Source organism: Zingiber officinale, chromosome 7B (genome assembly GCF_018446385.1).
Source record: "Zingiber officinale cultivar Zhangliang chromosome 7B, Zo_v1.1, whole genome shotgun sequence".
NCBI lineage: Eukaryota > Viridiplantae > Streptophyta > Magnoliopsida > Zingiberales > Zingiberaceae > Zingiber > Zingiber officinale.
The window spans coordinates 118,749,733-118,777,000 of NC_055999.1; the positions used below are offsets into that span (position 1 = coordinate 118,749,733).

General features: G+C 35.5%; 3 protein-coding genes across 4 annotated transcripts; 1 reads left to right on the forward strand and 2 right to left on the reverse strand.

Annotated features, from left to right (window-relative positions):
- Positions 1–2,060: 2,060 nt before the first annotated feature.
- On the reverse strand, positions 2,061–8,701 carry LOC122007225 (lysophospholipid acyltransferase LPEAT1-like). Its single transcript, XM_042563040.1, has 8 exons — positions 8,082–8,701; positions 7,416–7,517; positions 7,280–7,317; positions 6,731–6,795; positions 5,500–5,568; positions 3,907–4,040; positions 2,989–3,129; positions 2,061–2,352 (listed from the first exon to the last, which is right to left on the reverse strand). Exons 1-8 carry the CDS (start codon positions 8,595–8,597, stop codon positions 2,248–2,250), a joined length of 1,170 nt encoding a protein of 389 aa, XP_042418974.1. The 5' UTR covers positions 8,598–8,701; the 3' UTR covers positions 2,061–2,247.
- A 3,620-nt stretch (positions 8,702–12,321) lies between these two features.
- On the forward strand, positions 12,322–14,339 carry LOC122004745 (cytochrome P450 716B1-like). Its single transcript, XM_042559585.1, has 4 exons — positions 12,322–13,065; positions 13,238–13,679; positions 13,757–13,944; positions 14,040–14,339. The coding sequence occupies exons 1-4, from the start codon at positions 12,565–12,567 to the stop codon at positions 14,337–14,339; spliced, it is 1,431 nt and encodes a 476-aa protein (XP_042415519.1). The 5' UTR covers positions 12,322–12,564.
- A 106-nt stretch (positions 14,340–14,445) lies between these two features.
- On the reverse strand, positions 14,446–26,367 carry LOC122007226 (zinc finger CCCH domain-containing protein 4-like). Of its 2 annotated transcripts, XM_042563042.1 has the most exons (14): positions 26,129–26,367; positions 25,552–25,738; positions 25,063–25,236; positions 24,566–24,716; positions 19,850–20,158; positions 18,762–18,908; positions 18,505–18,685; positions 17,966–18,249; positions 17,783–17,890; positions 16,583–16,727; positions 16,249–16,511; positions 15,973–16,158; positions 14,980–15,486; positions 14,446–14,745 (listed from the first exon to the last, which is right to left on the reverse strand). In XM_042563042.1, the coding sequence occupies exons 1-14, from the start codon at positions 26,274–26,276 to the stop codon at positions 14,533–14,535; spliced, it is 3,003 nt and encodes a 1,000-aa protein (XP_042418976.1). In that variant the 5' UTR covers positions 26,277–26,367; the 3' UTR covers positions 14,446–14,532. The 2 variants fall into 2 exon arrangements, with proteins under 2 accessions (XP_042418976.1, XP_042418975.1); XM_042563041.1 differs by having other exon boundaries at positions 17,783–18,249.
- Positions 26,368–27,268: the final 901 nt, after the last annotated feature.

Consider the following 27,268-nt stretch of genomic DNA (forward strand, 5'->3'; position numbering starts at 1 on the left):
CGTTTCTTTCTTCGTGGATGGTTGAAAAAACCTTTTAAAGTGACCGAAGACACTGTTCCACTGCAGTTTCTGTGCAACATCAACTGAACCCTATACTTTATAAAAATAAAAAAATTTAAATCATACTAGTTCAGCTTCTCAATATCACAGAGTTTGTAAAATGATAACCTTTACAGCTAATTGATGTGGAGAGGATGATGATACACCCGATCGACGTCTTTGTGTCATTATAATACTAGCTGATTAATGTAAACTCTAGAATTCTTCACTGATGGCTCACGAACACTCCTGGTTTTTAATTGCACTGAAATGCTAGATGCCGCTTGAGAAAAACTCGAACTGATGGCTCACGAACACTAAACTAGGGTTTCACAAGACGGAGCTGTGTCACGAAGGAGGGAGGTACCCTAATGATCGATTTTATTTTTTTTAAATCAAAGTTATTTAAAAATATGGTTCGGATGTATGGAAAATGATGACTGATCAGAGGAGTTAGCGGGAGGGTTATATTCGGTAATACACATCACTTACCTGCGCCTTTTGGTAAATACAAAACCGTGATGTACTTTTTGAAAAATACATTAAATCTAGTACGTCTTCGGGTAAATTGCCGTAGATTTTTAGTTGGTTTATCAGATTGAATGGTTATCAATTGAGCTGACTTCAAATTCAAATATCTTAATTTTAGTTTAGGGTAAAAATCAAATTTGACTCTTTTTTTTAATTAGGATCATAAAAAAAAGACAACTTTTTCATTTATTATTAAAAATGATAAGTTATAATTCATAGTTACTATAATATAATATTGGTTACCGTTAATCGATGTAGTTACTATAATATAATATTGGCAAACGTTAATCAATAATAACTATAATATTGGTTACCGTTAATCAATGTAGTTACTATAATATAATATTGGCAAACGTTAATCAATAATGACCAAGAGATGAAATAATATGATTTTATAGAGACTATACACTGCAATTACTAAAACACAATATTATTAATCAGAATTAAAATAGATGTGGTGTAACAATTATATAATTTATAATAATTTAATAGATACTGAATCGTAATTACTATAATTAAGCAGCAAATGGTAACTACTATAACACCTATAGTAAGAGCAAATTTTTTTTTAAAAAAAAATGTACCTCTTTTCATAATAAATGAAAGAGAGGTATTTTGACTATTCCAATAAAAAAACGCCCTTTTAATTTTTTACTTTTAATTTAAACATCAAATTGTAAATGAAAAACATTTGTAAAATAAATAAAACAGTGTGTAAAGGACTGTTCGTTTACTTCAAGATCAAATTGAATCAACTTAGAAAACTTCTTTTCGATAGGTTGAATGATTATATATATATATATATATATATATATATAGAGAGAGAGAGAGAGAGAGAGAGAGAGAGAGAGAGAGAGAGAGAGAGAGAGAGAGAGAGAGATTTGTTAAAATACGGACTTGGCATGCGTACTCGTCCGCAACACAGGGAAAAAGCCAGAAAAAAGATGTCTCTTTCAGCATTTTTTTTCTTCATAAGCAACACAATATAAGAAAAAAAAGAGGTTCAGATGATTTAAGAAACACATCAAATAAATCTCCATAATTACTTGTTCTCAAAATAAAGTTTGGAAGAAAAAAAAAATCCATAAGGCTATAATTAGTAACTCTTTATCACGAATTTGTAATATAAAATTGTTAACGACTGATATACAAAATTAATACTACAGCCAAAATGAAGAAAAAAATTGCTAAATATGAAGGGGAAAAAGAGCTGCCATCGATTTTTGAGATGAATAATTTTCTTTTATCTTAGTTTTATTTTGAGCTGTAGATGCGAGAAAGGTTGGCTGACCAATAAATGCAATGTTGTAATTTTGCATCTTTTCGATTTTTGTTTCTATTGATTATAAAAGGAAAAAAAAAAATGAAAGAAAGAAACCTACAAGGAGAGAATCCCAATTAGCTTTGGAAAAACATACCTGCATCAAGAACAAATAGATGATTTAGTTTTTGGTGGTGCAGCCTCCCAAAGATCACCTCACACCATGAAATGAAATCAAAGGAACACAAGATTGGTTAAAAATTTCAAATAGTAGAGGAGTTAGAGTAATTTCCATTAACATTCAAAAACAAAGGGGAAAAAAATTAGCACCATGGCCACAGATACACGAGGTATCACATACGGAGCAACCGACTCGACTGACCGATACAGATCTTGCAATAGTTGTTCTATTGTTTTCAATCACCTTTCTCACGTAAAACACGAGGTAGACTATTACCATTCAGCACAGCATGGTAGATTCGTTTCTCCGCAAGTCCGATATCTGAGAGTGTTAGATTTCCCTGGAGAAGGCGAACAGGCAATTAAACACACGACAAACAAGGATTTATTAACAAAAAGGTTTCTCAAAGTGATAAAGCCACTTAAAAATGTTAAGCTTGCACTAAAATTTTATACTGAAAAAAGTTAAAAGAAACCGGAGTTCACCTGAAACAGAAATAGGAAGCCCTAAACATAACACACTGATTGAAACAGAAATAGGATTTTTCTTTTTGGTCGAGTGAAACAGCACAGTTGCCAAACAGAAAATGATCTAAACATGGGAAAAAGGCCAAACTAGACCAACAATATCAATCTGAGAACCAATATTTGTATTGGTGGGGTTCAAACGTCCAAAATGTGTTGATTTCAAGTAAAATAGAGAGTCAACTTCATAGTCGCATTATCAATACCAGTCAGACCAGGACCAGTAGACAGATAAGTTCACTTAGACCACCTAGATGGCATCAATAATTCTATCTCAATCGATATAGCATCGACGACCTTGCTAATTGTATGTTCAGTCCCTCAATTTTCAAGCTTGATGGTAACTATCAAAGCCAGCACAAACTCTAAAAACCATATATTAAATATAAGAGCTGTAGTAAACTTTTAGTACATCTTTGAGAGTGTCTGCCCTTGAATGTGACCAAGCATACCTCAGTAGTCATTAACTTCCGTACATTGCTGGCGTAGAGTTTGGGATCTTCCTTTTCTTGGTCAGAAGGATAATAAACAGGCAAATGGATCACTTCAAGATGATTTACGAATTGACAAAGAAGCAAACAAACATGGCGTACCTGCACATGTTTATAAAATCGGAGATAAGCAAGAGGGTAATTTAAGAGTTAATCTAACAACATATATATTTATAAGTTACTGAAGATGCAAATAGAATAGTAGCTTTCAGAAGGACCAGGCAATCCTGATTTCTGGACAAGAGAGGAAGTTGGGTGGCCAGTGTCTGTGTCGATAAAATGACAATAAAACTGGATGACTTAAAAACTCTTCTTAATCCATGACATCTGGTACTGGTCAAATATTCCTAAAATTTTGTACAGTTCATCCTGTACGCTTAATCCACATTGTAATGTTCATTTGGTGGGTTGAATGAAAGGTCATCAAATAGAAATCATTCCATAGGCAATGACTAGGAGAACCATGTTCTTAGGAATTTAAATTAAAATTCTCCATGAATAAGGGGATATTTTCTAGTGTCCATGTCCAAGTGTCCCAGACAGGTGCATAGGGTGTCGATTATACATTCAATGTACATCATTTTTTTGAATATTATATTATTTCCTAATTTTACTTTCACATATTACTGGTAAATTGCAAGCACAAGGTGATGGCCTGATGGGAGACTAATCCACGAACAAATCCAGCAAATCTATCATATTTGAACTTCTTGTCATGCACTCCACCCTCAATAGCCACACACACAAATATAGAGTTGATACAGCAAAAGTTTCTATCAAAATCTTAAAAATGCATGTCTCAAGCATCCGGCAAATCTACTAAATAAGCTGAAAATAGAGGCAAAATATTATTCAACAAATGGGTCGCTGATTCCTCACCCCTGATATGGAATCCCATGCTGGACTAAATCTACCATAAGGATATTTAAGAATAACTGGAAACACGGGGGCTTTGGCTAAGAAGGCACCAGATTTGAAAGGAAGGAGATAGTCACCATTTGTAGTGGTTCCCTCTGAAATTGAGAAAATAAATTATTGGCACCACATCAACTGAATTAGTTAAATGGAATACAAGTCATAACTTGAATCTTAATAAATAGTTTAGAAGTTTGTGAGAAAGCATATTCAAAAAGCAGGTTCATTTGTTTAAATATAGAATGGTTAACAATGATCGATATGGTACAGAAGAATGCACACAGAACTTAATCTTGATTGATTTATAGGTCATACAAAAAAAACAAAAAGTAGAGACAGGCACTGATGTAAAATAGATCCATACAAGATCTATACCTCAAGAAAAATAAATAAAATAAGATTGATTTTCCAGGTTGATTCAAATTTACTGATTTTTTTGTCTCCCACGTAGATACATCCCCACTGAAGTAAAGACAATCAACCACATAGGAAGAACAAGCTGATGATATTAAAGTGCTTCTTAGCAAGGAAGGGACAGTTAACGCTACCAATTTGCACTGAAAAAACTCTTGCTTAAATTTTCCTGATATCAGGCAAAATCCTAATTTCCCCATTGGATGGAGAACCAGACCAAGCACATCCTCAGTATTCTCTCCCGGCCATTAAGAATAAAAGATCTGAAAAGGAACATTCCCCCTTGTGTGATAGAAGATCTTTTAAAAAATCACCATTTTAGCAATGGTATCTAGGCACATTCTTATACTATAGGCTAGAGCTGAATGTGATGAGGTGATGAAAATTCTAGTCAATAATCAACATGCATACTTAATCCAGCTATAAATTGGAATACAGAAAAGTGAATAGATTAAACAAAGTTCAAAAGGTTTGAAGATCATTTATGACTTCAGTCACAGGTCAAAAAAAGGATGGTCTATAGGCTCATTGTTGTACTTAGAGTTGAATGTTATGAGAAGATGTCTTTTGGTCAACAATTGGTCAAAACACCATATTTCCTTACACCCGAGGTTGACACTATGCTAAAACAGTTCATTCAGAGATTATTTTCAATGTGCAAAAACTGGCATTATAAATAGTGGCAAATCAGATCAAGATTAAAAACATGGATTCATTCCAGTTCCAATGTTAGATTGCACAGTTTGCTTACTGACTTGTTCAATACAGAAACGAACTGACTACACAGACCAATTAGAACAGCTTAACTGGTACAATCTAGCTATCAGAAACAAACCGATGAGTACAGTCCCTAGTAATCAATTGAAATAAAAAAAAGTGTATTTTATCAGATGTATTTTATTATTCAAATGGCCACGTAATTATCTGGTCTTGAGCTAACTGCATCAATCACAACATTGAAAATAAAACGCTGCAGGAGTTCCACCATATTCTGGGTCATGTTTGAGCAAGCATATGAGCTGAGCGTTTTCTATTTTTGGAGAGTAAGATGCCACTGCTTCCTTAATGGTAACCTATTTTCCTAATAATCTGACTAAATTTATTAGAAGTCAAAGATAAGAATAAACAGAATTGCATACTGACCTGGAAAAAGCAGCATCATTGGGCATAGAGAGTCTTTGTGGGCTTTCTGGATTCTTTCTGTCACAATACCTACATAAATAAACCAGGATGGGAATTAAAAAAAGCATGCAAAACAATGCAGGAAAAATTGAAACAAAACATTACAGCTAATGGGACTGCTAAAGATCATAGAAATACAAGTGAACACCAATCGTCAGAGATCAATGATATAAGATCTGTATAACAGGCATATAAGTTAATTTTCAATCATTCTAATTCTTCTGATGCTTTCCAATACTAGAAGACATGTCCATTATAGTAAACCATTATGAGTTTGATGCACTATAGCTTGTTGTCATCATTACAGCTATATCATTACCAAACCTTTGCCTTTACAGCTTCTTTGTTGTTAGGTTAGTTATTTTAGCAAACAAACAGTACAATATTCATATAAACAGATCAAGGATCTGATTATTCCATAATCTTCTCTTTTCAGTGAGAACTGCTTAAGCAAGAACTTCAGTTTCAGACGAATTGGTCAAGAAATTTCGTCATTCCAACAACTTTGATTATAACACTCTGGAGTTGAAAATACTTTTTCAATTTTCAAAATGAACCAGACAAATAGCGCTCAGAGTTGAGCCCACTTTTTGCTGAATATCTAACAAGAATTTTGTTTTCATTCGGTTCTAGGACCAGATCTTTGTTACTCTTACCTTTATGTTTTTCTGCACAGTACTTCCCAATACTGTAAGGATTACCTTCTTTGGATCTCCTGTATTTAGGGACAGGCAGTAGTAGCTAGACATGCACAGGGATACAACTATCATCCAATGGAACACAAGGGAATGAAGGACATAGCAGTCTCTAAATTATCCTTTGAATCCTAAACTATCCGCCAGAAGAGGTCTTCAGAGAATAACAAGAATGACAACCAAACACACAAGCTATTGTAAGATATCAGAGAATAGGGTTCCAAAGTATGACAAGTGCTCACTGCTTTCCTCCTTTTGAGATCAGCAAACTGATGTTTCATGCCACAGCACCAGCTGAAACAGTGTTCTTTTGGTCATTGTTCCAAGTTCCAACTAGTCAACTAGTTTCTAAATACACCAATCGGCGTATCTATTCATCCTCCTCGTAACATTAAAGATAAAGAATTGCATTTCATGAAGAGCCCAGTGTTCAATACGGATAATATGATACCAAACTCCAGAACTGTATAATTGATTAGATTTGCAAAGGAACATACCTGAAACCCCTTTAAAATTAGACGACTTGGACTCTCGTTGAACATAGACACAACCAAGGCACTTGCTGCAAACAAAGCGTCATCATTCCCTATAGTTGATTTATTTGAGTAATGATACATAAAGTACAGTATATTATCTTTTCTATTGTTCCACATAAATCATGATAATCTATATTATACGACACTTGAGATAAAGTGAAAAATTCATGTTGGGATGTAATAAGGGAGAGCTTTACTTCCATTCTGCCATATACTATTTTAGCTCAAAAAATCTGGTAAAATGAAGTTCAAGTTTGACAAATATTTGATGGCCAAAGACACAGGGAAGAGTAGAAAATGAAAGAGAATTTAAAAATTATAAATTTCTTTGGATCAAGATGGACAAATAGATCGTTTAGAGAGAGAAAAGGCTTGATAACCTCGCAAGCATGATTAGGCACAATAGCTGAATCCAGAATCATAGCACTTGTAAATCACCATTGTCAAATAATAAAGCGTTAATTAGTAAGCAACAAGTCAAAAAATGAGAAAATAAAAGCAGAAAAGTACCTGATGAGACCAACCAAGGGAAGCTGAGCTACTGATCTCTTCAACAAAAAGTGTCAGTTCAAAATGTTAGTTAAAAATTAGAAAGCGCAATATCTTCATAATTTCACCTGCATTTGTTGAAAAAATAACAACATACCTTTGCAACAAAACTTGGAAAGGCTGATGACATATGATAAAGAATATCCACGTAAGAAATGTGATTTGAGACAACTGCACCTGGTTTTTCAAATTCATTGACCTAATTTCAAAAATTATGGAGTTTAGGAAAATAATATAAGATATCTAATGTTTTATAGAGGTTCCTACATCTGAAAGAGGAAAATCTCATAAGCATGAAGAGTCATATTTGTTTAAAAGACCAGTACAATGACTTAAAATCAAGAAACATGGTTTTAGAATTTTGGTATCGAATAATAGGGGCATGTAACAGCATGAACAGAACAAGAAACTTTGAAAATATTTCACCATCGCCTCAATTATCATTATTAAAAAATTTGCATATACCTTTGGATCTATTTCACCATCTTCTCAATTGTCATCACCCTTATTCTATCTGATTCAGAAAAGTAAAAAACTTACGCATGTAGGAGGTATTTCTTGATGATTTTTAAGTGGATCGATCACTAAGTTGTCATTAAAAACATAGTTTTAAAAATTTGGTATTGGATAATGATGCTGTTTAGGATGAACAATAGGAACATTCAACATCATGAACTGAACAAGAAACAACAAATCAAGTGGATAGAAAATGATTCAACAACTTAAAACTTGGAGAGATATTTCTAACCCAATCCGGTAATACCTCATTGTCGAGGCTCAGGCGAGTCTCTTTGATCCAATAGAAACCAAACGTAAAGAGCATTGCTCTAGAGGCAAATCTCCCGCACCGCACAACCACCGCCCTCCTCCACCCCGTCATGTGAGCATAGTCCTCCTGGCCATTCTCCCGACTCGGAGGCGAGAACAGCGTGCACATCCGGCAGATAAGATAGTAAAGCACGAGTATCAACACCCCTGCAACCACGCGAATCGGCACCAGCGTCACCGCCGCGATCCCTAACATGACCTTCTCCGTCGCCGGGAGCTGCCCCAGGCCCATTACACCGTAGGCGTCCCTTCTCACGTAAGGAGCGTACTTCCGCTCCAACTCCTCGGGAGAAATCGGTACCGCAGCGGCGGCGACCGAGGCGGAGGAGGAGTCCGATTCGAGGAGCGGCTGGTCGTCCTTGGGCGTGGCTAAAGCGCCTCCATCTCCAGGCACAAAGTGGGAGGAGTCAGCTTCAGATCCACCGCCTCCGGCGAGATCGGCCGACGCCATGGGAGGAATACCTAACGATCGGGGAAGCTGAAGGGGACCGTCGATCGCATGATGAGAAGAAGAATAGAAAGACTTGATTTGATTGGAGTGGAATAGTGCAGCTGCGGTGTATACAGCTGTTTTCCGGATCAAGCTTTTTCGAAATACCTTCTAAAATTTATGAATATTAAACTATTTTTAAAATTTTATTAACGATTAACATACTATTTAATAATATTGATTTTTTTTATTTACATCTGTATTTTTCAGAATTATTAAGTAAACGTATTTTTTTAGAAACTATTAAAGATATTAACAAAAACCCCTCATTTATTATTATTATTTCATACCTTCCTAAATCAATCTAGAACAATTTTAATTTATTAAAAAATATTTTTTTTATTTTTATATAATTTAGGTGGTAGACTTTATCCAATTCATCTTAAAAGTAGATGGTCTTCTCTCTTAATTACAATTTATTTAGAAGGACCTTCAAAATATTAAATTATCTTTTGATCATACATGAAATTCCATTGGGATCATAATAATCATGTCATATAACTTTAAAATAAAAATATAAACGAGCATTCAAATTATTTATTTACTTATTAAATTTATTCAAGCTTTTTATTAAGAATTTTGTTGGGGTCGGATTTTTTTATAGAGCTCAAGTCAGATGAATGCCTCTCGATCATAGCTGAACAGGTCACCACACCATATGGGACAGTCGTGAGGCTCTCAGGTCACCTTTTTGGAGAATTTTAGAGATTAACAATGGCATTATAAATTAGTTATTTGATAAAAAAATTATAAAAAAAAATATAACGAAATATTATTTGAATTAATAAATAAATTTATGCATAGATTATTTATAAGTTTTAAAAGGTTGAGTTTATTTATTTTATATATTTTTTATTATTAAACAAATTATCGAATTGAATATTAAACTTATTTATAAAAATTCAATTTATTTGATCTTAAAAGTTCAGAATGAGATCCTTTGGATCACTTGATCAGAAAAGATGGATTGATGAGAGAATAATTTTCACATGTTAAATAGACAGAGATCATTATCTCCCATCAATATAAATGTTGGACTAAGAGATGATCTAACATTTATGGATCAGAAGATCCTTATCTTGTTTAACCCAATTCTAACACATATTTTTGACCAAAATATTTTCCATTAAAATATCTTGATCAAACTAAACCTAATATTATAATTACATAAATATCAAAATTTTAATTAATAAAACTTATAATATTCTCTATTTTTTATTTTTATGACTTTTCTTTTTCTATTTTTCAAAATTTCAACATCTTTATTTTTTTTATTTTTTTATAACTCAACTCCGGGTAACACTGATGGTCTATGTAAGGGATCGATGGATTGCTTGCTCCTACTCCACAACGTGTCCTTGAGATGGACGAACCCTTGATCCTTCGGTGGATCAATCCTCGGCAATCTCCGACTAGAGTTTTCTCCTTCTCGGTGGAGCAAACCTCTCGCAAAGGATCTCTTCCTCTTTACAATGACGAAGTTTAGGTTTGGAAGGAAGAGAGTAGACTTGGAAGTTTTGGGCAAAGACTAGGAGTTATTCAATAAGCATAAGTAACCTCCTTCAAGTCCCAAAGCTTCCTATAAATAAGAGGAGAGAATTGATCAACATATCAACTCACCTCGACACCAGTCGACTAGCAAAATCATCAGTCGACTAGTGCTACCGTTGGAGGTAGCCAATGGCTACTTCGCAGCACCAACGGTTTGCCAACGGTCATTTACCAGTCAACTGGTAAAACTACCAGTTGACTGGTAGTTGCTGGCTGAGCGAACAGAATGCTTTTGTTCACTCCCAGTCAACTGCACCAGTCAACTGCACCAGTCGACTGGTCCATACACACTCACACTCATCCTCTCAAGAGTCGCCTTTGAAGCCCTTTTCCTTTGGCCTTCGCCCCTCAAATGCACCCGAGCCCGCGGCTCCTCTCCGTGTCATCCTTCACGTTGCCTTGAAGTCCGCTTCCCTCTACTCCACTCAGTTGCTCCTCGTCCGGTGGTCCCTTGGATGTCTTCCATATCATCCTTCACCGACTCAAGAATCTGAGCTCTAGGATGAGCTTCCCAAGCTTAGCTGCACCAAGCTCCTCATGTGTGTTTCACCAAGTCCTGTAAGACTTAAACACACATATCAAACACATATGAAAGTCTAACTTAAACTCTTTGACACACACATCAAAATCATGATCATACCGATCATCGATTGCACCAACAATCTCTCCCTTTTTAATTTGTGGCAATATGTTTAAGTTAGCCACAAATAATAACATTAAAAATTACAAGCAATATGTAAACATAAAGCATAAAGCCCAAACTCCCCCTTAGCATATGCTCTCATCCTTAATTTTTAAGTTTTACACATACTATAGTATCAATGTGGGCATAAGAATACCCAAAATCAGCTCGTGAAAATGCTAAAAAGCATGTACCAGTCGACTGCCATCTGTTGCAGTCGATTAGCACATTACCAATCTAAATTTCAGCCTTCCGATGTCAACTTCAGAAATACATAAAAAATTTCAGAAAAAAGTACTGTATCAGGGATACTTTTAGAAATATCAGAAATAAAGAAGAAGTTTTCACTGTCACTTCATAGATATACTCGACCCATTAAAGTACTGTGTCAGGGATACTTTACTGACACGTCTTTTCAAGGGAAGTTTTGAGATGTGTATTCACCTTAGGACCGAAACTCTATATAAAGAGATGTCCAAGCATCGACGGAAGTATGCGATATCTTACTGTTGTGCTACAATCTTTGTGTTGCTTCGCTTCTTTGCTTCTTCGCCTGAGACTGACTTGAGCGTCGAAGAGCCATCGCCGGGACCCCTTCCTTAACTCGGCACTGACGCTGCTTGTGTTGCAGGATCGGAGCGAAGTCCACAGGAGATCAACGGAAATACCATATCCTCAATATCCATCTCATCGACTTTCGAACATATTCATATTATGTATCATTACTCATTAGGATTTTAAAACTATTTACATTTTCGTTTAGTTGTTGTTAAGATTTTTATTTTGAATTTAATTGATTCGGTTAAGATATTGAAATATAGGTGTTTAGCGATTTCTTGCGCGCCTTCTGTGAAAATAAACTATTATCATCATCATTTATTATAATATCCGGATTCAGCATGATTTGAATACTAATCAAAAGGACTTTCTTTGCCTTTTTATTAGAGATCCGACTATATTTATGTAAAAAAATTCTTCTGCTTTTATTGTATAAAACAACTCCGAGGTTCGATAACCTCTATTTATTTTTTTTTCTTAGCAGTTATCTCCTTGTCCTACTCCTATTCCCTAAATACAATCAAACAATTATAAATAAACAATTGAGAGGATGCTTAGTTGCTATAAATAAACAATTGAGAGGATGCTTAGTTGTCGAAAGAGAATGGGAATGGTAATAAGAATGGAGGAGTTTTCATTCCTCCCATTTTAATAAATAATGACTCATTTTTATATTTAGGGATTGAATTGGTGGAATTCATCATCATTTTCTCAAATCAAATATTAATTTTTCATTCCTTTTCCATTCTCAACTCTCAAGTCATGTCATCCAACCAAACATCTCTTAGATTCTAGTTCGGATCCTCTATCTTGAAATTATGTGTCCCCTTATCCCCTTGTCGATCAAACGATCATGACATCCTTGAGATCTGTGCAATATTTTTAAGATGTGATTTGATTTGTCTGATCAACAAACGGGACTGAGAGGACACATAATTTAGGGACAGTGGATAAACCTATTTTGTTAATTTGACATCAAATATACAACTCTTCAATTAGTCCGGCCTAAGACACACACTTGTCCTTCTTGTACATGGCATCTTGCATTCACTCATCATTTAGATTCCGCCGCCATTTTTAAAAGCTTCAACTCCTTCGTTCGTTGAGTCATTGGATCCTCGGAATTACACCCAAATCATGCCAGTCATCGTCTTCTTAACTCTCTTTTTCCTCGCCTGTCTTCCTCTTCTTGTGCTCAGGAAGAAGACGAGGAGGCCTCCCCACGAGAAGCCTCTTCCTCCGGGCTCGCTCGGCTTCCCTCTCGTCGGCCAGAGCTTCGGCCTCCTCCGAGCAATGAGAAGCAACACCGGCGAGCAATGGCTGAGACGAAGAAGCAACAAGTACGGGCCGATCTCCAAGCTCTCCCTCTTCGGCAGGAACACCGTCTTCCTCGCCGGCCCTGGAGCCCACAAGTTCGTCTTCACGAGCGACGCCCTGGCGCTGCAGCAGCCCAAATCGGCCACGGCGATCATCGGAAGCAGGAGCCTGCTGGAGATGATCGGCGAAGAGCACAGGCGCGTCAGGGGAGCACTCATGCAGTTCCTCAAGCCCGAAGTGCTGAGGAGGTACGTGGGCATGATCGACCACGAAGTCCAGCGTCACTTGCAGATGAACTGGCTTGGCAAGACCAACATCAACGTATATGATATGATATTATTCACTTTGAACCTAAACATTTATGATTTTATTCTTGGACTCTATCTAAAAAGTCTCATATCAATAGAAATATGATACATCTTTTTAAATCTACTATATTTTTTAAATTTTTTTAATGTGAAATTTTAATTGAATCCCAACAACAATGATGCAGGTGCATCCATTGACCAAGGGTCTCACATTCGACCTCATATGCTCGCTGGTCCTTGGGCTCGAGAGAGGAAAAATCCGAGAAGCTCTCGTCCAGGACTTCGCCGAGATGTTGAGCGGGGTGTGGGCGGTGCCGATCGATCTACCCTTCACCAAATTCGGCAAAAGCTTGAGAGCCAGGCGAAGAGCTGCACAATTGATCTCCGGCATCGTCCGTCAAAAGAAGACCCTGCTAGAGCAGAGAAAGTGTTCCCCTGATCAAGATCTCATCACTTGTTTGCTCGGTCTAGGAGGCGATGGAAATTCAGAGCCCTTGACGGAGGAGGAGATCGTCGACAACACGGTCCTCATCATGTTTGCCGGCCACGATACCTCGTCCACTCTCTTGACCTTCATCATCCGTCATCTTGCCAACGATCCAACCAACTATGACCTTGTTCTTCGCGGTAATTCAAACTGCTATAAGAGAAAAAGAACAATGCATGCCTATCTATTATTATTTCTCTTGCGTTGTCGATGTCAGAGAACGAAGATATAGCGAAGGCCAAAGCTCCGAGCGAAGCTTTGACATGGGATGACGTTAACAAGATGAAACACACATGGCGATTGGCGATGGAGGTGCTAAGGACGATTCCTCCTGTCTTTGGGAACTTCAGAAGGGCCCTGAAAGATATTGAATATGAAGGTTACATCATACCCAAAGGATGGCAGGTAGTTAAAGAGAGATCTTAACGGCTACTTTTGGCGGGAGAAGTTTACTTACATGGAACTTCTGTAAAATCTCATCCTTTTTCGACTATTTGAAGGTACTTTGGGCATCCAGCACCACACAAATGGATGAGAATATCTTCAAGTCTCCGGAAAACTTTGATCCTTCGCGGTTCGAGAATCCATCGTGCATTCCTCCGTACTCCTTTGTGGCATTTGGGGGAGGAACAAGGATATGCCCCGGGAATGAGTTTGCAAGGATAGAAACCCTGGTTATGATGCATTATGTGGTCACAAGATTCAAGTGGAGATTGAGCTGCAAAGACAATGGTTTTGCGAGGATTCCCCTACCGACGCCTACCGATGGACTTCCAATTGATCTCGAGCCTAAGAATTGATCAAATGCATAGCGGGGTCTTATTATAACACTATATGATTATGTATGTGTCCATCCATTTTGCTATGTTTGATCCAAACAAACAAGAACATGGGGTGATGCGAGAATAGTCTTAACAAGCACTGTTTTTATATAGATTTTGAGCATATATATAGAACCACACTGGTATATTTACAAAGTAAATAAAAACCTTCTCATTGTCGACATAAACCCTTCTGAAGCGCTGTAGAATAATCCCCGAATTGGAGATCGGTCGGGGGATACAACTCGAAAACATAAGAAACAGGCACACTGATGTGGTTGTTTATCCTTGTGTTCTTTGAGCCAGAAAACTTGCCGAAACTTAATTCGTCGAAGCAAAACGACTCGGTAAGAAAGAAAAAACACTCCCTTGCCAATTTCTCCACCTGAAAGAATCATGCTTCGTCATGAGCAGTAGAAAGATCAAAAATACGACTAGTGAATGAAATAATGATTCTCAACGATGAATAACGAGAACAAAACGATATGCATGTTTCTCTAACAAGGTCAGTATTCTCAATTTCATGTTAACTATTTCAAATGCTAGTTAAAATTTTGTGATGCAACTTCATGATTTTCTCCAAGAAGAGCACCATTGGGATTCAGAACGTCAGACATACCTGTAGCTGTGCGAATTTGACGTTGTTGATGGTTATAATTACCCGAATATCAAACAAAGTGTCGGCCAAAATTTTGACAGCGAGATGACGGAATAAATCTTGTAAAAGATGGTAATGCCTCGCCGCATCGTCCTCAATGTCAGCAAACCATAATATACACCTAACTTGCTCCCAAGGAATTGAAATTTCATTACTTTTCGTAAACGCATACCAGGGTTCAGCTACATCACACAACACTGTGATCCCAAGCGATTCCTCAAATTCAGAGTATGAGCGATGTGTAGTGGCAATTATCTTGTTCGCATCATAAACTTGTGCGAGGTTAACCGAAAAGAATAGGTCATTGTCATTCAAGACAAGAACATACTCGTAGGGCATCATTGGAAGCAACTGCAAGAAGGAATCAGCAGAAGTAGTTGCATCTTCTTGTAAGCAGAAATTCAATGCTCTCCTACCACTACTGCTATAGTCGTGTAGGAAGAAACACGCATTTCCATTCCGACATCCCTGCACATTCGCAGAAAATTAAATACGGTATTGGAAAGGAAATTAAATTTAAATATAATCTCAAGAACCAAGGATAATGTACCGAAATAAAAAAAAAATCACCAAATATGATATCATTTCATAGAGATACGCAAAGAACATTACACATCAATTACTGTTGGTCAAATATCGCTCGAACTCGGTAAGAGAAGTGATCCAGATGAAACAGATTGCATCAACAATGCAGACAATGAATTCTAAGAATTTGACATTGACAGAAAGGAGATGCTTCAACCAATGTATTTTCTTATTTGCTGATACTATATTAGGCAACTATGATACTGATCTTTATTGCTCGGTTTTTCAAGATAGACAAAAAGAGAAATAGATAGCAGATATCAATTTCGATACTGTAAAAGAAATCATATCGTGATTCACTAGTCATCTTTCTACATATTCAATGTCTTCCTATCGTACATAGCACCAAAAGCACTGGCGTGCAAGTACCTGAAATGTATGGAAAAACCTGCAAAGTGGCCTCTGGGACTGATATGAGTGAGAATAGTTACAAAGGTCTCCCTTGTTGCATGCTCCGATCGCAAAGAATTTACAAATAGCAGGCTCATTGGCTTGAGAAACAGTTGCAGTATTGGGTAGAAAACCAGATGTGTCTTCCACATATTGCATTCGCATCTGTTCGAACATGCTTGGATATGAGTGATAATGGTAGTCGCTTTCTGGTTGCAAAGAAAATTAAAGGAAGAGGAGTTTTTTGATACATACTTCTTTAACAAGATTTTTCAGTTTCTCAGATACAGATGTGGCACCAAAATCATCAGGAGCAACATATGGTAAAGCGATACATTGTTGTCTAGTTGCGGTATCAAGGTTCCCGTCTTCCAGTGTTAGGGCATCCAAATCTGTTGCCAGCTCAGATTGTAAAATGCATGTGTGCTTGAATGTATATGGCTCCAAGTAACAGGGAATTTCAATTTTTGCAAGAAAGGCTGGCCTAAATCGATGCAGTATCTCGACAGTTTCTTCATCTGCAGAAAATGAATTCAGTTAAGGAAAATAAAGCAAAGCGAGCATCGATAGACTCTAGATATTTGCTCACAAATTTCAGAGAGAGTGTGCAGCGACGTCTGAATAAGGTTGTGAAATGAGCACCATTCCTCTTCTAGTTTAGAAAACAAGACTTCTGAATACGACGATTCATCAACATTAACAACGTGCTTTAGTCTTTCCAGACGGTGCTTGTCCTTAAAGAATCAGGGCAAACACAAAGAGAAGTTTAAAATCACTGGCCTAATATTCGGTAAAAACACTACAAGAATGTATGCATATGCCATAAAGGATTTGTCACCTATTTACCATTCAAGAAGAGACCGATCAATTGCCTTTTGTTGTTTATCCAGTTAGGTCAACTCTAATAAATGAGATTTAGAACTCTAGTTAACAAAATTACTAAAGATGTATCCTTCGATAAGTTCAATGGAGAGTTAAGGTTAACGCAACTTAATGGTCAACATCATCTAGTGTGTCTCAACCATTTGAGGCCAGCTACATATATGGAATTCTTTCATTAAGCTCTATGCAAAACTTTATCAATAGTAATATTCAAATCAATTCAATCTTTTGATCAACATTTTTTTTCACTCTTACCTTTAACTCCTTCCACATCGATAAATTAAACTCATCGTCTTTGAACAAGTTCATATCATCTCACCCAGTTTACCTTATTTTAAGACAAATAGAGATGAAGATATCAAGATGAAGAAAATAATGGTGAACAAGATCGTACATGATCATGGATACTAGTGTTAAAATAATTGAGAATAAAATAAATAATTTTCTAAAACTTTAAGTTTACACCAAGAGTCAATCATAAATTTATGTTTTTATATTAGAACCAAATGAGCTGTGCGAGAAATAGTTCCGTGATGTTTGTTATTGGCAAACATATTACGATAGATGAATGTTTAAATAATTCAATGCTTAAATTGTGACTAAAATCTTGATAAACTAAAACTTTTATCATAAATTAAACTAAAATAAAACAAAGAAATGTAAACTTAAATAAGAGAATCCTAAAGTTGGATGGACAAGAAAATATTGCAAGAGTTTTTGAAATATTAATTTATTATACACAAGGAGATGTTGGTGAAGATATCGTCAATGTCATAGATAGTGAATGATTGAAATGGAGAAAGTTCTATAGTCCTGTAAAAATATCATGCATGTCTTCAGGTAAACAAGAAAACTTTATAAGATTGTGAGGGTCGATATATTTTTAAAATGGTATTTAAATAAGTACCTTAAAAACCCGCTCCCAAAATTGAAAGGCACACAAATTTGCCATCAATGAAGCTTCCTTCTTTGCAATGGGCTTGCAGCTGCTACCATCGAAGAAATTGTCTATGTACTTTGGAAAAGAAGATAGGAAAATTGTCAGTAAAAAGAAAATCACAGATATTAAATAAACAACTAGTTCCCATACCAAATTTTGATTGCCGAAAGGATGATAAATCGGAGGTGGTTGGACGTCCATTAGGATACTGATAATGATTCCCTCACGAAGTATCCCAACCTGACAAAACTTCAATGCCAGCATTGAAGCATCAAAAGAAAGCGGCAAACTATCAAGTAAACGCCCATAGAATGTTGGCTCGTAGCGGCCTCTGCTAGAAAGAGGCTTTTCCAATGCGTTCATTTTGACTAGCAAACTAAGAGCATCCTCCACAATATCTTTCTCCGGAGGATCCAAAACTTTCTGCAATAAGACTGCCATATGGCAAAGGTCAAGTGTTAGGCCTCTAAAGCCCTCAGCAAAGCGTGTCAATTGTGGACACAAATGATACTTATCGACATGAATGGCAACGGTAGCATAGGAGAGATTACCCATGTCGCTTGTTACACTACGAGATTTCAAATCATCCTTGTTATAAAAAATAAGTATACAAGATTCGTTCTCGTCATTTTGAGTTCAAGTAGACTTATAAAACCAAATAAGCAAGTAAAATTAAATGTAAACTTCACCTTTGGGATCATTGATTGCTTTAGACTCTGAGCAGCAAACCATGAGCACCTGCTGCCTTAATGATAATCTCAATATTGCTGGATCTTCATGATCATTTAAACTATTATAGAATGATCTTGAGACTAACCGATATATTTCACCATCACAAGTTCGACCAGTTCGGCCCTTACGTTGCTCGGCCTGAAATTTCATTGAGCATGCATATCAGCAAGACATCTTACAACACTGAAAAGCCGATATGAAAATAACTAATCACCTGTGATTTAGACACCCAAACAAGCTTAGAGAAATCTGCTTTTCTGCCAGGATCCCAAAAAATTTGTAAAGATCGGCACGAATCAATTACATAAGCAACTCCAGGTATCGTGACTGATGATTCAGCAATATTTGTTGCTAGTATCACCTGTTCTTCAAATAAAGGAATAGAGAAGAACAAACTGCATTATTTTGGGAAGTAATTTTAGAAAAGTAATAAAGCTTCTTCCAAATAAATTAGCAGAACTTCCAAAGCATGTTAAAAAATGTACATGTAAGTCTTAAAATTGAAGGGGAGCCTTGGCGCAATGATAAAGTTGTTGCCATGTGACCAAAAGGTCACGGGTTCGAATCCTGGAAACAGCCTCTTGCAAAAAGCAGAGTAAAGCTGCGTACAATGGATCCTTCCGCGGGATCTCGTATGGCAGAAGCTTCGTGCACCGGGCTACCCTTTTTTTTGAAGTCTTAAAATTATATGGCTTCGTGTTCATATCGTATGACACATTATGATTCGCGTGTAAAATGATATGTGTTTATATATGAAACAAAATTTAAAAGGACCATGACAATTCGGTCAGTTTCAATATCATTCAAAAAGCCCGGAAATAGTAATCCAACTAATCAAAAGTAATTTAACCCAGTAGTCACTATAGAAGTTTAAAAGGCAAAGATAATGAAATCTTAAAGTTAACAATGACAGACAAAAAAGAAAATTTTATCACGGTGTGACAAAATAACTGAGAAGAACAAGTCACAATGATATTCCAAATGACAACAATGGTGAAATAGGTAGGAACTTAGAAGGCATTTCATGTGCACAAAAATGTATTTTGGCCGGTTCTGTCAATGATATAGGAATAGTTCAAATACAAATAGTATAAAATTTCAATCTCCTATGAAAGATAAAAATAATTAAAATAACACTTTTCTTAGCTAAAACATACAAGGCCAGGTTGGTGTTAATGCTCTACCTCATTTATGATTCTCTGACGTTTGTATTAGCTTATAGTTAACTCGAAGAATTAACTGATCATCAAATGAGATAGCAAAAAAAAATTTAGAAACAACAATGTAACTACTATAGATTACCTTACGGTGAGATTGGCAGGCTTTCATTGCTAACAGTGCTTGCTTAGTGTCAATGCTTCGGTGAAGAATGTGTATTTTGAAGAGTAAGCTAAGATGTCGTAAACGAACCCATTGCTGCTCCAGAGAATAATATGTTGGGAGGAATACCAATATGCATTTTTCAATGTCTGGTTCACTGTTATGAATATGCATCACTAACTTGTGAATAATTTCATGTAATTCAGGTTTAATATCAGCATCACTAGGGACCCATTCTGAACAGCATATTGATGACACCGAATCTATATCCATGCCCAGATTCTCTGCAACCTGATCAGCATATCAAATTCAGTAATTATCTATATGATATAGAAAGTTGACAGATTTCTGTTACTAGAATCATGCAGCTGTAACAACATAAGCTTAATATATGTTCCAAATTGCAGACACAGGGAAAAAATGAGAGTAATATTTTATCATAACAAATACATAATACGAGAAAAAATAGACATATTTGGGGAAATTTTCATTTCACCACCAGTATCAACTCTTTTTTCAAAATGCCCTCGACTTTCAAAATTATAAAATATCCCAGAGTTCAACAAGAAAAATGCTGGATATGTTTTGAAGAAATTTTCACTTCACCTTCCATAGGTTACCTCTTTTTCCAAACTGCCCTAAGACTTCATCCACAATTTTCCAAAGTTTTCAACCCCGAAACAATTCAACCTCAGTATCATCTTCTCATCCATCATGGAATCCTCCTCAACCACAATCATGATATTGGAACTAATATCAATCTTAATGGTTCCAATTAGGGGTGCAAAAGAATTGAACCCGTTCACGATTCATAATCAAAATTATCCAAAAATAGAACATATTGTTAGTATTAGCCCTCGTATCAATTATGAGATGATTGTAAAGAACTCCTTTTGTATCATATTTCATTATTAATAAAGGTAAAGTTGGTTATTATATTTACTTCAATTCAGTGCTAAATGAATAAGTATAATACTGTCCTAGAATAGGAGGTTCTAATCTACAACATAGGATGAATTGATAGTGAGATATTGTAGATATACATAGAACACTACTCTTAACTATTTCTAGTCAAGCATTAATATGCAAGGACAATATTAAACCGTTGAGACTAGCATGTAGGTCAATGGATGACTTAATCTCACAAGTCATGGATATGAGATATCAGGTTGACACATGAGTATATATTAAAGAATATATACTGAATGACCCGCCATGAGAATGTTTCATGGATCGTTATATGAGTGTCATAAATATTTTCATGTGACTATTAGTATGAATAGTCCTTAGACCTAAAGTCACTACGGTTTTCTACATAAAGAGTTGTATACTTTGATATCGACAAACGTCACCCATAACAGGGTGGACCATAAAGTCGATCACTGGGCATGCAATAAGTTATGCGGAGGGATGTGAGTGATGTAAATAGAATTTATCCCTTCCATATAACGGAAGTGATATCTGTGTGCCCCATTAGTAGGACACAAGAATGCATGACCATGTTTAAATGAGTCAATATGTGATATTGAGCTTATTTGATTGAGTGTGTCTACTTAGAGATCAAAAAGCACAAAGATTGATAAGAGGATGACGGTCTATGCCTCATTGATCAATCTAGATATCAAGGATAGAAGGATTAAGTCATACAAGATAATAGTCATGAAAAGGTTAAGTCGAATCTCGACATTTTCGTCACTTGAGTAGCAATGATGCCTTACTAGATGTCACTCATTGCTTATGTATCTAAATATTGATTTGGATCAGTGTTCGAAATCTCGTTTCGTGCCGCCCGGCACGGACGGTTTTTACCGTTCCGCGCGGGCGGCCGAAACCGGCACGGGAGGCGTCCCGTCTCGGCGGCGCCGGAGGAGACGGGGGGCTCCTCCGAAGGCGTCGTGCGCGATTGATTCTGCGGCGCCGGAAGCGTCCGGCAGGGTCGCCGGACGCTTCCGGCGCCGCCGGACGCCCCTCGCGGGATCGGCCGCTATCTCGCAGCGCGATCTTGCGGCGGCAGAACGCGATTTTTTTGTTTCTGTTTTAATAGTTTTTTATTTTATTTAATTAATTTAAAGAATTCCCAAGGATGCGTGGAGAATATGTGATAGTTCGAAGAGGTTTTTATAAACCCTAATTAAATTATTCTAATAAAATATATAAAAAATATATTTAAAATTAAAATAAATTAAATAAATTTTATTAATTAATATTCTGAAAAAAAATATATTTTAAATTTCATTTAAAAATTTTAAAAATATATAATAATTCTTATTTATATTCTAATATATTTTTTATTATTTTAAATTTCATTTAAATATTTAAAAAAAATTTAAAAATTCTAAAAAAAATTTGAAAAAATTCTAATAAATTATATTTATATTCTGATTTTTTTTTATTTTTAAAAATATATATTATTTAATTAATAATTAATTAAATTAATAAATAGTTAATTTATATAATTATTATTAATATAAAGTAATATCTTGTATTATTATTATTATTATTATAATAGATACTTCTATTTTAATTTGAATTATTAATATACCAATTCTATTTAAATAAAATTATTTTTAATTATTTTTTCTAATAATATTAAATTATTCAATAATTGAGAACTTATAATAAATCAATATACAACTTATTTTTATATACATAATAAACATATTTATCTTATAATTACTATAGATAAATAAAAAATACCGAAACTGTATCGGCACGGCACGATACGATACCGAAATCGTATCGTTCCGATCTGAGACCGAAACCTCGGCACGGGTCGAAATTTTAAACCTTGATTTGGATACATTGCCAATGTTACGAGAACCTATTGGGTCACACACAAAGAGCAAGTCAATGGAGATGGATTCATATAATGGATCATTGGATTAAATCTAATTTAAATTAGACTCATTGAGTTAGACTCAAGTGGATCCAACTATTGGATTGAGTCCAATTTGAATTAGACTCATTGAATCAATTGGATTGATGATTAATGAGTTGGACTCATTAAGTGATTTTATGAATTTGAATTCATGAAGAAAAAGGAGTGTACAACTTGAATTACTCATGCATGAATTACTCATGCATTGGATGCATTGGATGAAAAGTGAACAATTTGAATTGCTCATGCATTAGATTCATTGGATGAAGACAAATATTAATGTCAATTAAGGCAATTGACATTAAGACATGAGGCAATTTCATGAATCTATAAAAAGGGGCTTTTTTTATTCATTTGACGATGAGTTTTTGGTGTTCTTGCTCTTCTTCCTCCTCCTCTCTTCCACTTGACCGAAACTTCCAAGAAGGGTTGCTAGCACAACCGTTGGTTGTTTCATTCTCCACTTTGTGAGTTTGTGAGAAAAACGAGGCTTGTTCGTGTGGATACCATAGAGGTGCGATCAATTGATCGTGCTAAGATCCGCATCTAAAGAAACGTTGTTGTCGAGATTGCGAAGGGCATGCAACAAAGGTATAACTCCCTCTCCTGTAAATCTTAGGATATGGTTTCCTTTCGCATGGATCTTTTGGAGGAACTAGATGTTTTCCGCTGCGCTTTCGCGTGTTTAGCACCCTAGTTCCTTACACATATTTGATAATTTTTTTGAGCTGAATTCCCATAATATTTTGTTCGATTGTTTACAAGCCAAACTCGAATCGAACTCTGATTATTTTTACATAATTTTAATTTAAATATGCAAAGTAAAGTCTGAATAATTCGAATTGAACTCGAATTTAAGTCATTTTGAACTATAGTTCGATTCTACTCGAATCAAGGTTTGAACAATTCGAACCGAACTCAAATTCGTATTTTATTTCAAACCAAGGTTGAGCCAAAAGTATATGTATTTTTGAGCTTCGAATCAAATTTGAATATCACATATATTTTTTGAGAATGAACTCAAATATCAATATTTTCATATTATTCGGCTCGATTCGGTTCGTTTGCACCCCTAGTTCCAATTATCTCCTTTGGCTATGCGAATTTGAAGTTCTTGTTGGCAACCATGGGAAGGACAACTATCCAAATCTCCAACTACAGATGAGAAGGATGTGATATTGTTAGTGTGTTTACTATTGGTTGTGCCTCTAGTTTCATGAGGATGTCAAGTCAGTTGCGCAAGACATTTGCTAACAACTGATTTTACCCAATAGAAACTGCTGCAGCAATGTTAGGCATGTCCAAAAGATATCTACTGATAGATTGATTGACCCTAGACAAGGAGTAACAATTTAAATTTTATGTGGGCTGGAAATACCAAATCCCATTCTTCGAAGCTTCCAGCCACCATAGGCCACGAGGATTAATCTTTTAGCAGAACAAACATGACATTTAGCTCTTTTACTTGGGTGGTAAAATCAAGAGGAAAGAAAAAGAACAAGCCTAAGTCATGCAATGAAATCAAGTAAATTGATAACTAATAGGTAAGCCGTGAGCCACACACCATAAATGGTTATGATTCCACGGGAAGTGAAATATCAAAGTTTGAGCCCCTTGTTTGAATATGTGAATTTGGCATCCTTAAGCAAGATCAGCCTATCAAACGATGTAGATCTTGTTACTTCTTCCCAATAAGGTATCAACAATTCAAAATTTTGCCAAGCAGTTAACCAGATCTAATCAAACAATGAAGATATAAGTCTTAAACTCACCATCAACATTCAACATCATATGAATGAGAACGAGCAGATTTAACTAACCTGATCGAGATAGAGAACCTTCCTCTGGAAGATGCTACTTTGTTGTGGCGCATTTGGTATTGCAATAACTTCCACTCTTTCACCCCTCCCAAGATCTTTAAAATAATCCTTATATCTTGTAATATCAGCTGTGGCAGACATGAGAACAACCCTAGGCAAAATTGGAGCAGCGTGAGTCTCTAGCTTGAAGACAAATTCACATAACTAAAATAGGTCGTGTATGTTTCAGATAACATATCAGATGTCCCATGACTGTGTGACCATCTGCTTATGAAGAAACAATAGCATATAACTAGATATGGTTGTCTTGAGGCATTGAATTAGCACGGTGCAACTGACACAGACCAAAGTAAGATCTGATCATGTTTCAACACACTTTATAAGTATAAACCTTGTGCCAAGCATCAAAAACCATGCAATGAAACAAAGACCACAATGAAGAATAAGAGCATTGACTAGGAAATTTGAGAAATGGGAAAGCAGAACATGGTACCAACCTCATGTCATTGTTTTTCATCATAAGCAGTTTAACACAGGCAAGAAGAAGATCAGATTCTACTGATCGTTCGTGCACTTCATCAAGAATTATAACCTTATACTTTAGTGCAATTAATCCCTTATCGCGCATTTGTTCCAGTACAACACCAGCAGTTTTGAAGACAATTTTTGATCTGTAACAGGATAGAAGGAAAAAAGTAAGCATCCTAAAGTTCAGAATCAACTTGAGAAGGAACATCCATCTTCAAACTGTCCAATATCATAGACTCTACGAGATGGAGAACTTTAGGTGGAGCAGACACACCAGAAGAGCAAAGATCAACAGAAGAGCAGTAACAGATGATACTAGCTAAATGCAATATGGAATTACTATCCTTGTCTTTCTCATCAACAATATACAATCTAACACTAAAAGAACAAAAGAAAAGAAATAGTAAAACAACTAAACAAAATATCATTTTCGATGGCACTTTTTAAGGAGCAAATACCGATCTGAGCCAAGGTCGGAGACATTTGAGTGCCCTATATGATATCCAACCTCCTGTCCAACTTCACAATTACGTGCTTTAGCTACCATTCCTGCTATTACAACAACAGCAAATCTTCTAGGTTGTGTGCACAATATCGGTTGAACATTTTCCTCGAGCAAGAATTGTGGAACTTGGGAGCTTTTACCTGTAACATGTGGAATAACAATTTTTAAAAAATGATAATAAAGAGTCAAAGTACAACTTTACAAGATTGATAAAACAATACTTGTACAAAATAAATAAACAAAAAATGAATTCACCGAATTAAACTTTATTTTGCGATACACAACACCAAGCATTGCGTTATCTATGAACTAGTTCTTGGAAGTTAACTATTAAGCAATCAGTGATGATTATGAACTATCGGTGCACATGGATTCCTATGTCATCCAAAATCAAGGCAGAGAAAAGAAAAGGAACCATCTTTAGCATGAACAACGCAACATCAACAAAATGCAACTGGCAAAAAAGCACCAAAGAGGACTTCAAATGAAACCTAAGTTGAGGTACGATCAGCAAAGCATCTAGGTCATACCGCAACCGGTATCGCCGACGATGAGGGTCACTCGATTTTGCTGGACCTTAGCGACGATCTTCTCGCGGAGAGCCATGACGGGGAGTGGCGGACGGCCGCCGGCGGCAGGATTGGAGGAGGAGGAGGCTTCCCCCGGTGACTTCCCCATCTGACTTCGAGGCGAAGAATGCGGAGGAGACGGCGCTGTCGCCTCCACTTTCCTCTCGCCCTGCTTTTTGAAGTCTCGGACCGAGCGGAGTAGTCCGATGTTGGGAAATTTATCGAATACGCCAGTGGATTTCCTAAAATTTACGAGAATTTCCTAATTTCATTTTTTTTATTTTGGTGCTTTTATTTATTTATTTATTTTTCTCTCCTATTTAATTTTTAATGCCTGGTTAAAATATTAGAATTTAGTAAAAAAATCAATGCTAATATTAAATAAGCAAGTTAAATTTTTATTATAATAATTATTATTTTATAATTATTACAATATGAATATTAAATAAGTAAGTCGAATCCATTTAATAACTATGATTTCATAGTTATTTATAATATAAATTCTTATCAACATTGAATAATATATATTGTAATATTTATAAAATCAGTACTTTACCTTTTGCCCCATTTATTTTAAATAAATTACTTATGACATCCTAAAATTGAATTTGTATAAGAAAACTAGTATTTAAAAAAATAAATGTGAAAATTATATATACATAAATAAATGCTTACTTTATTTATATTTATGCAAAATTGTGCAAATAAAAATGAAAACAAAAATCTTAATCATTATAATTTAGTTGATTCCTTCAAAATTTTCTCAGATTATTTTTTATTTACCAAATATATATTTCTAATTTATATAGAAACGGTTAAGTTTAGCCCTAGTATTTAATAATTTAAAAATACAACTAAAGTTGGGTGTATTTACGTAGCTAGCTTGGGGTTTAATTTGATAAAGTTATATATTCGTTCAATAATATAAAAGTATATAAAGATAAATAAGGTTAAATGCTAATAATTTTTTATTCGTGAATATTCATAAATAAATAAAATAACGTTGTTATTTGAGCTTATAAATAATTTAGCTAAACATAAAATTTTTAATAAATAAGTTCAAAAAATTTCATAAGTAAATAAATAAGTTTAAAATGTATA

Excerpts from the sequence above, each read along its gene's own strand:
- LOC122004745 (XM_042559585.1), top strand. The coding sequence starts at position 12,565 with ATGCCAGTCATCGTCTTCTTAACTCTCTTTTTCCTCGCCTGTCTTCCT. Across the intron at positions 13,066-13,237 it reads TTGGCAAGACCAACATCAAC|GTGCATCCATTGACCAAGGG; the intron begins GTATATGATATG and ends ACAATGATGCAG. Across the intron at positions 13,945-14,039 it reads TCATACCCAAAGGATGGCAG|GTACTTTGGGCATCCAGCAC; the intron begins GTAGTTAAAGAG and ends GACTATTTGAAG.
- LOC122007226 (XM_042563041.1), bottom strand. The coding sequence starts at position 26,276 with ATGGGGAAGTCACCGGGGGAAGCCTCCTCCTCCTCCAATCCTGCCGCC. Across the intron at positions 15,487-15,972 it reads GGTTTTTCCATACATTTCAG|GGATGTCGGAATGGAAATGC; the intron begins GTACTTGCACGC and ends GCGAATGTGCAG. Across the intron at positions 14,746-14,979 it reads TCAAATTCGCACAGCTACAG|GTGGAGAAATTGGCAAGGGA; the intron begins GTATGTCTGACG and ends TGATTCTTTCAG.
- LOC122007225 (XM_042563040.1), bottom strand. The coding sequence starts at position 8,597 with ATGGCGTCGGCCGATCTCGCCGGAGGCGGTGGATCTGAAGCTGACTCC. Across the intron at positions 7,518-8,081 it reads GCCTGAGCCTCGACAATGAG|GTCAATGAATTTGAAAAACC; the intron begins GTATTACCGGAT and ends TTTTGAAATTAG. Across the intron at positions 2,353-2,988 it reads GGAAGTTAATGACTACTGAG|GGAAATCTAACACTCTCAGA; the intron begins GTATGCTTGGTC and ends CGCCTTCTCCAG.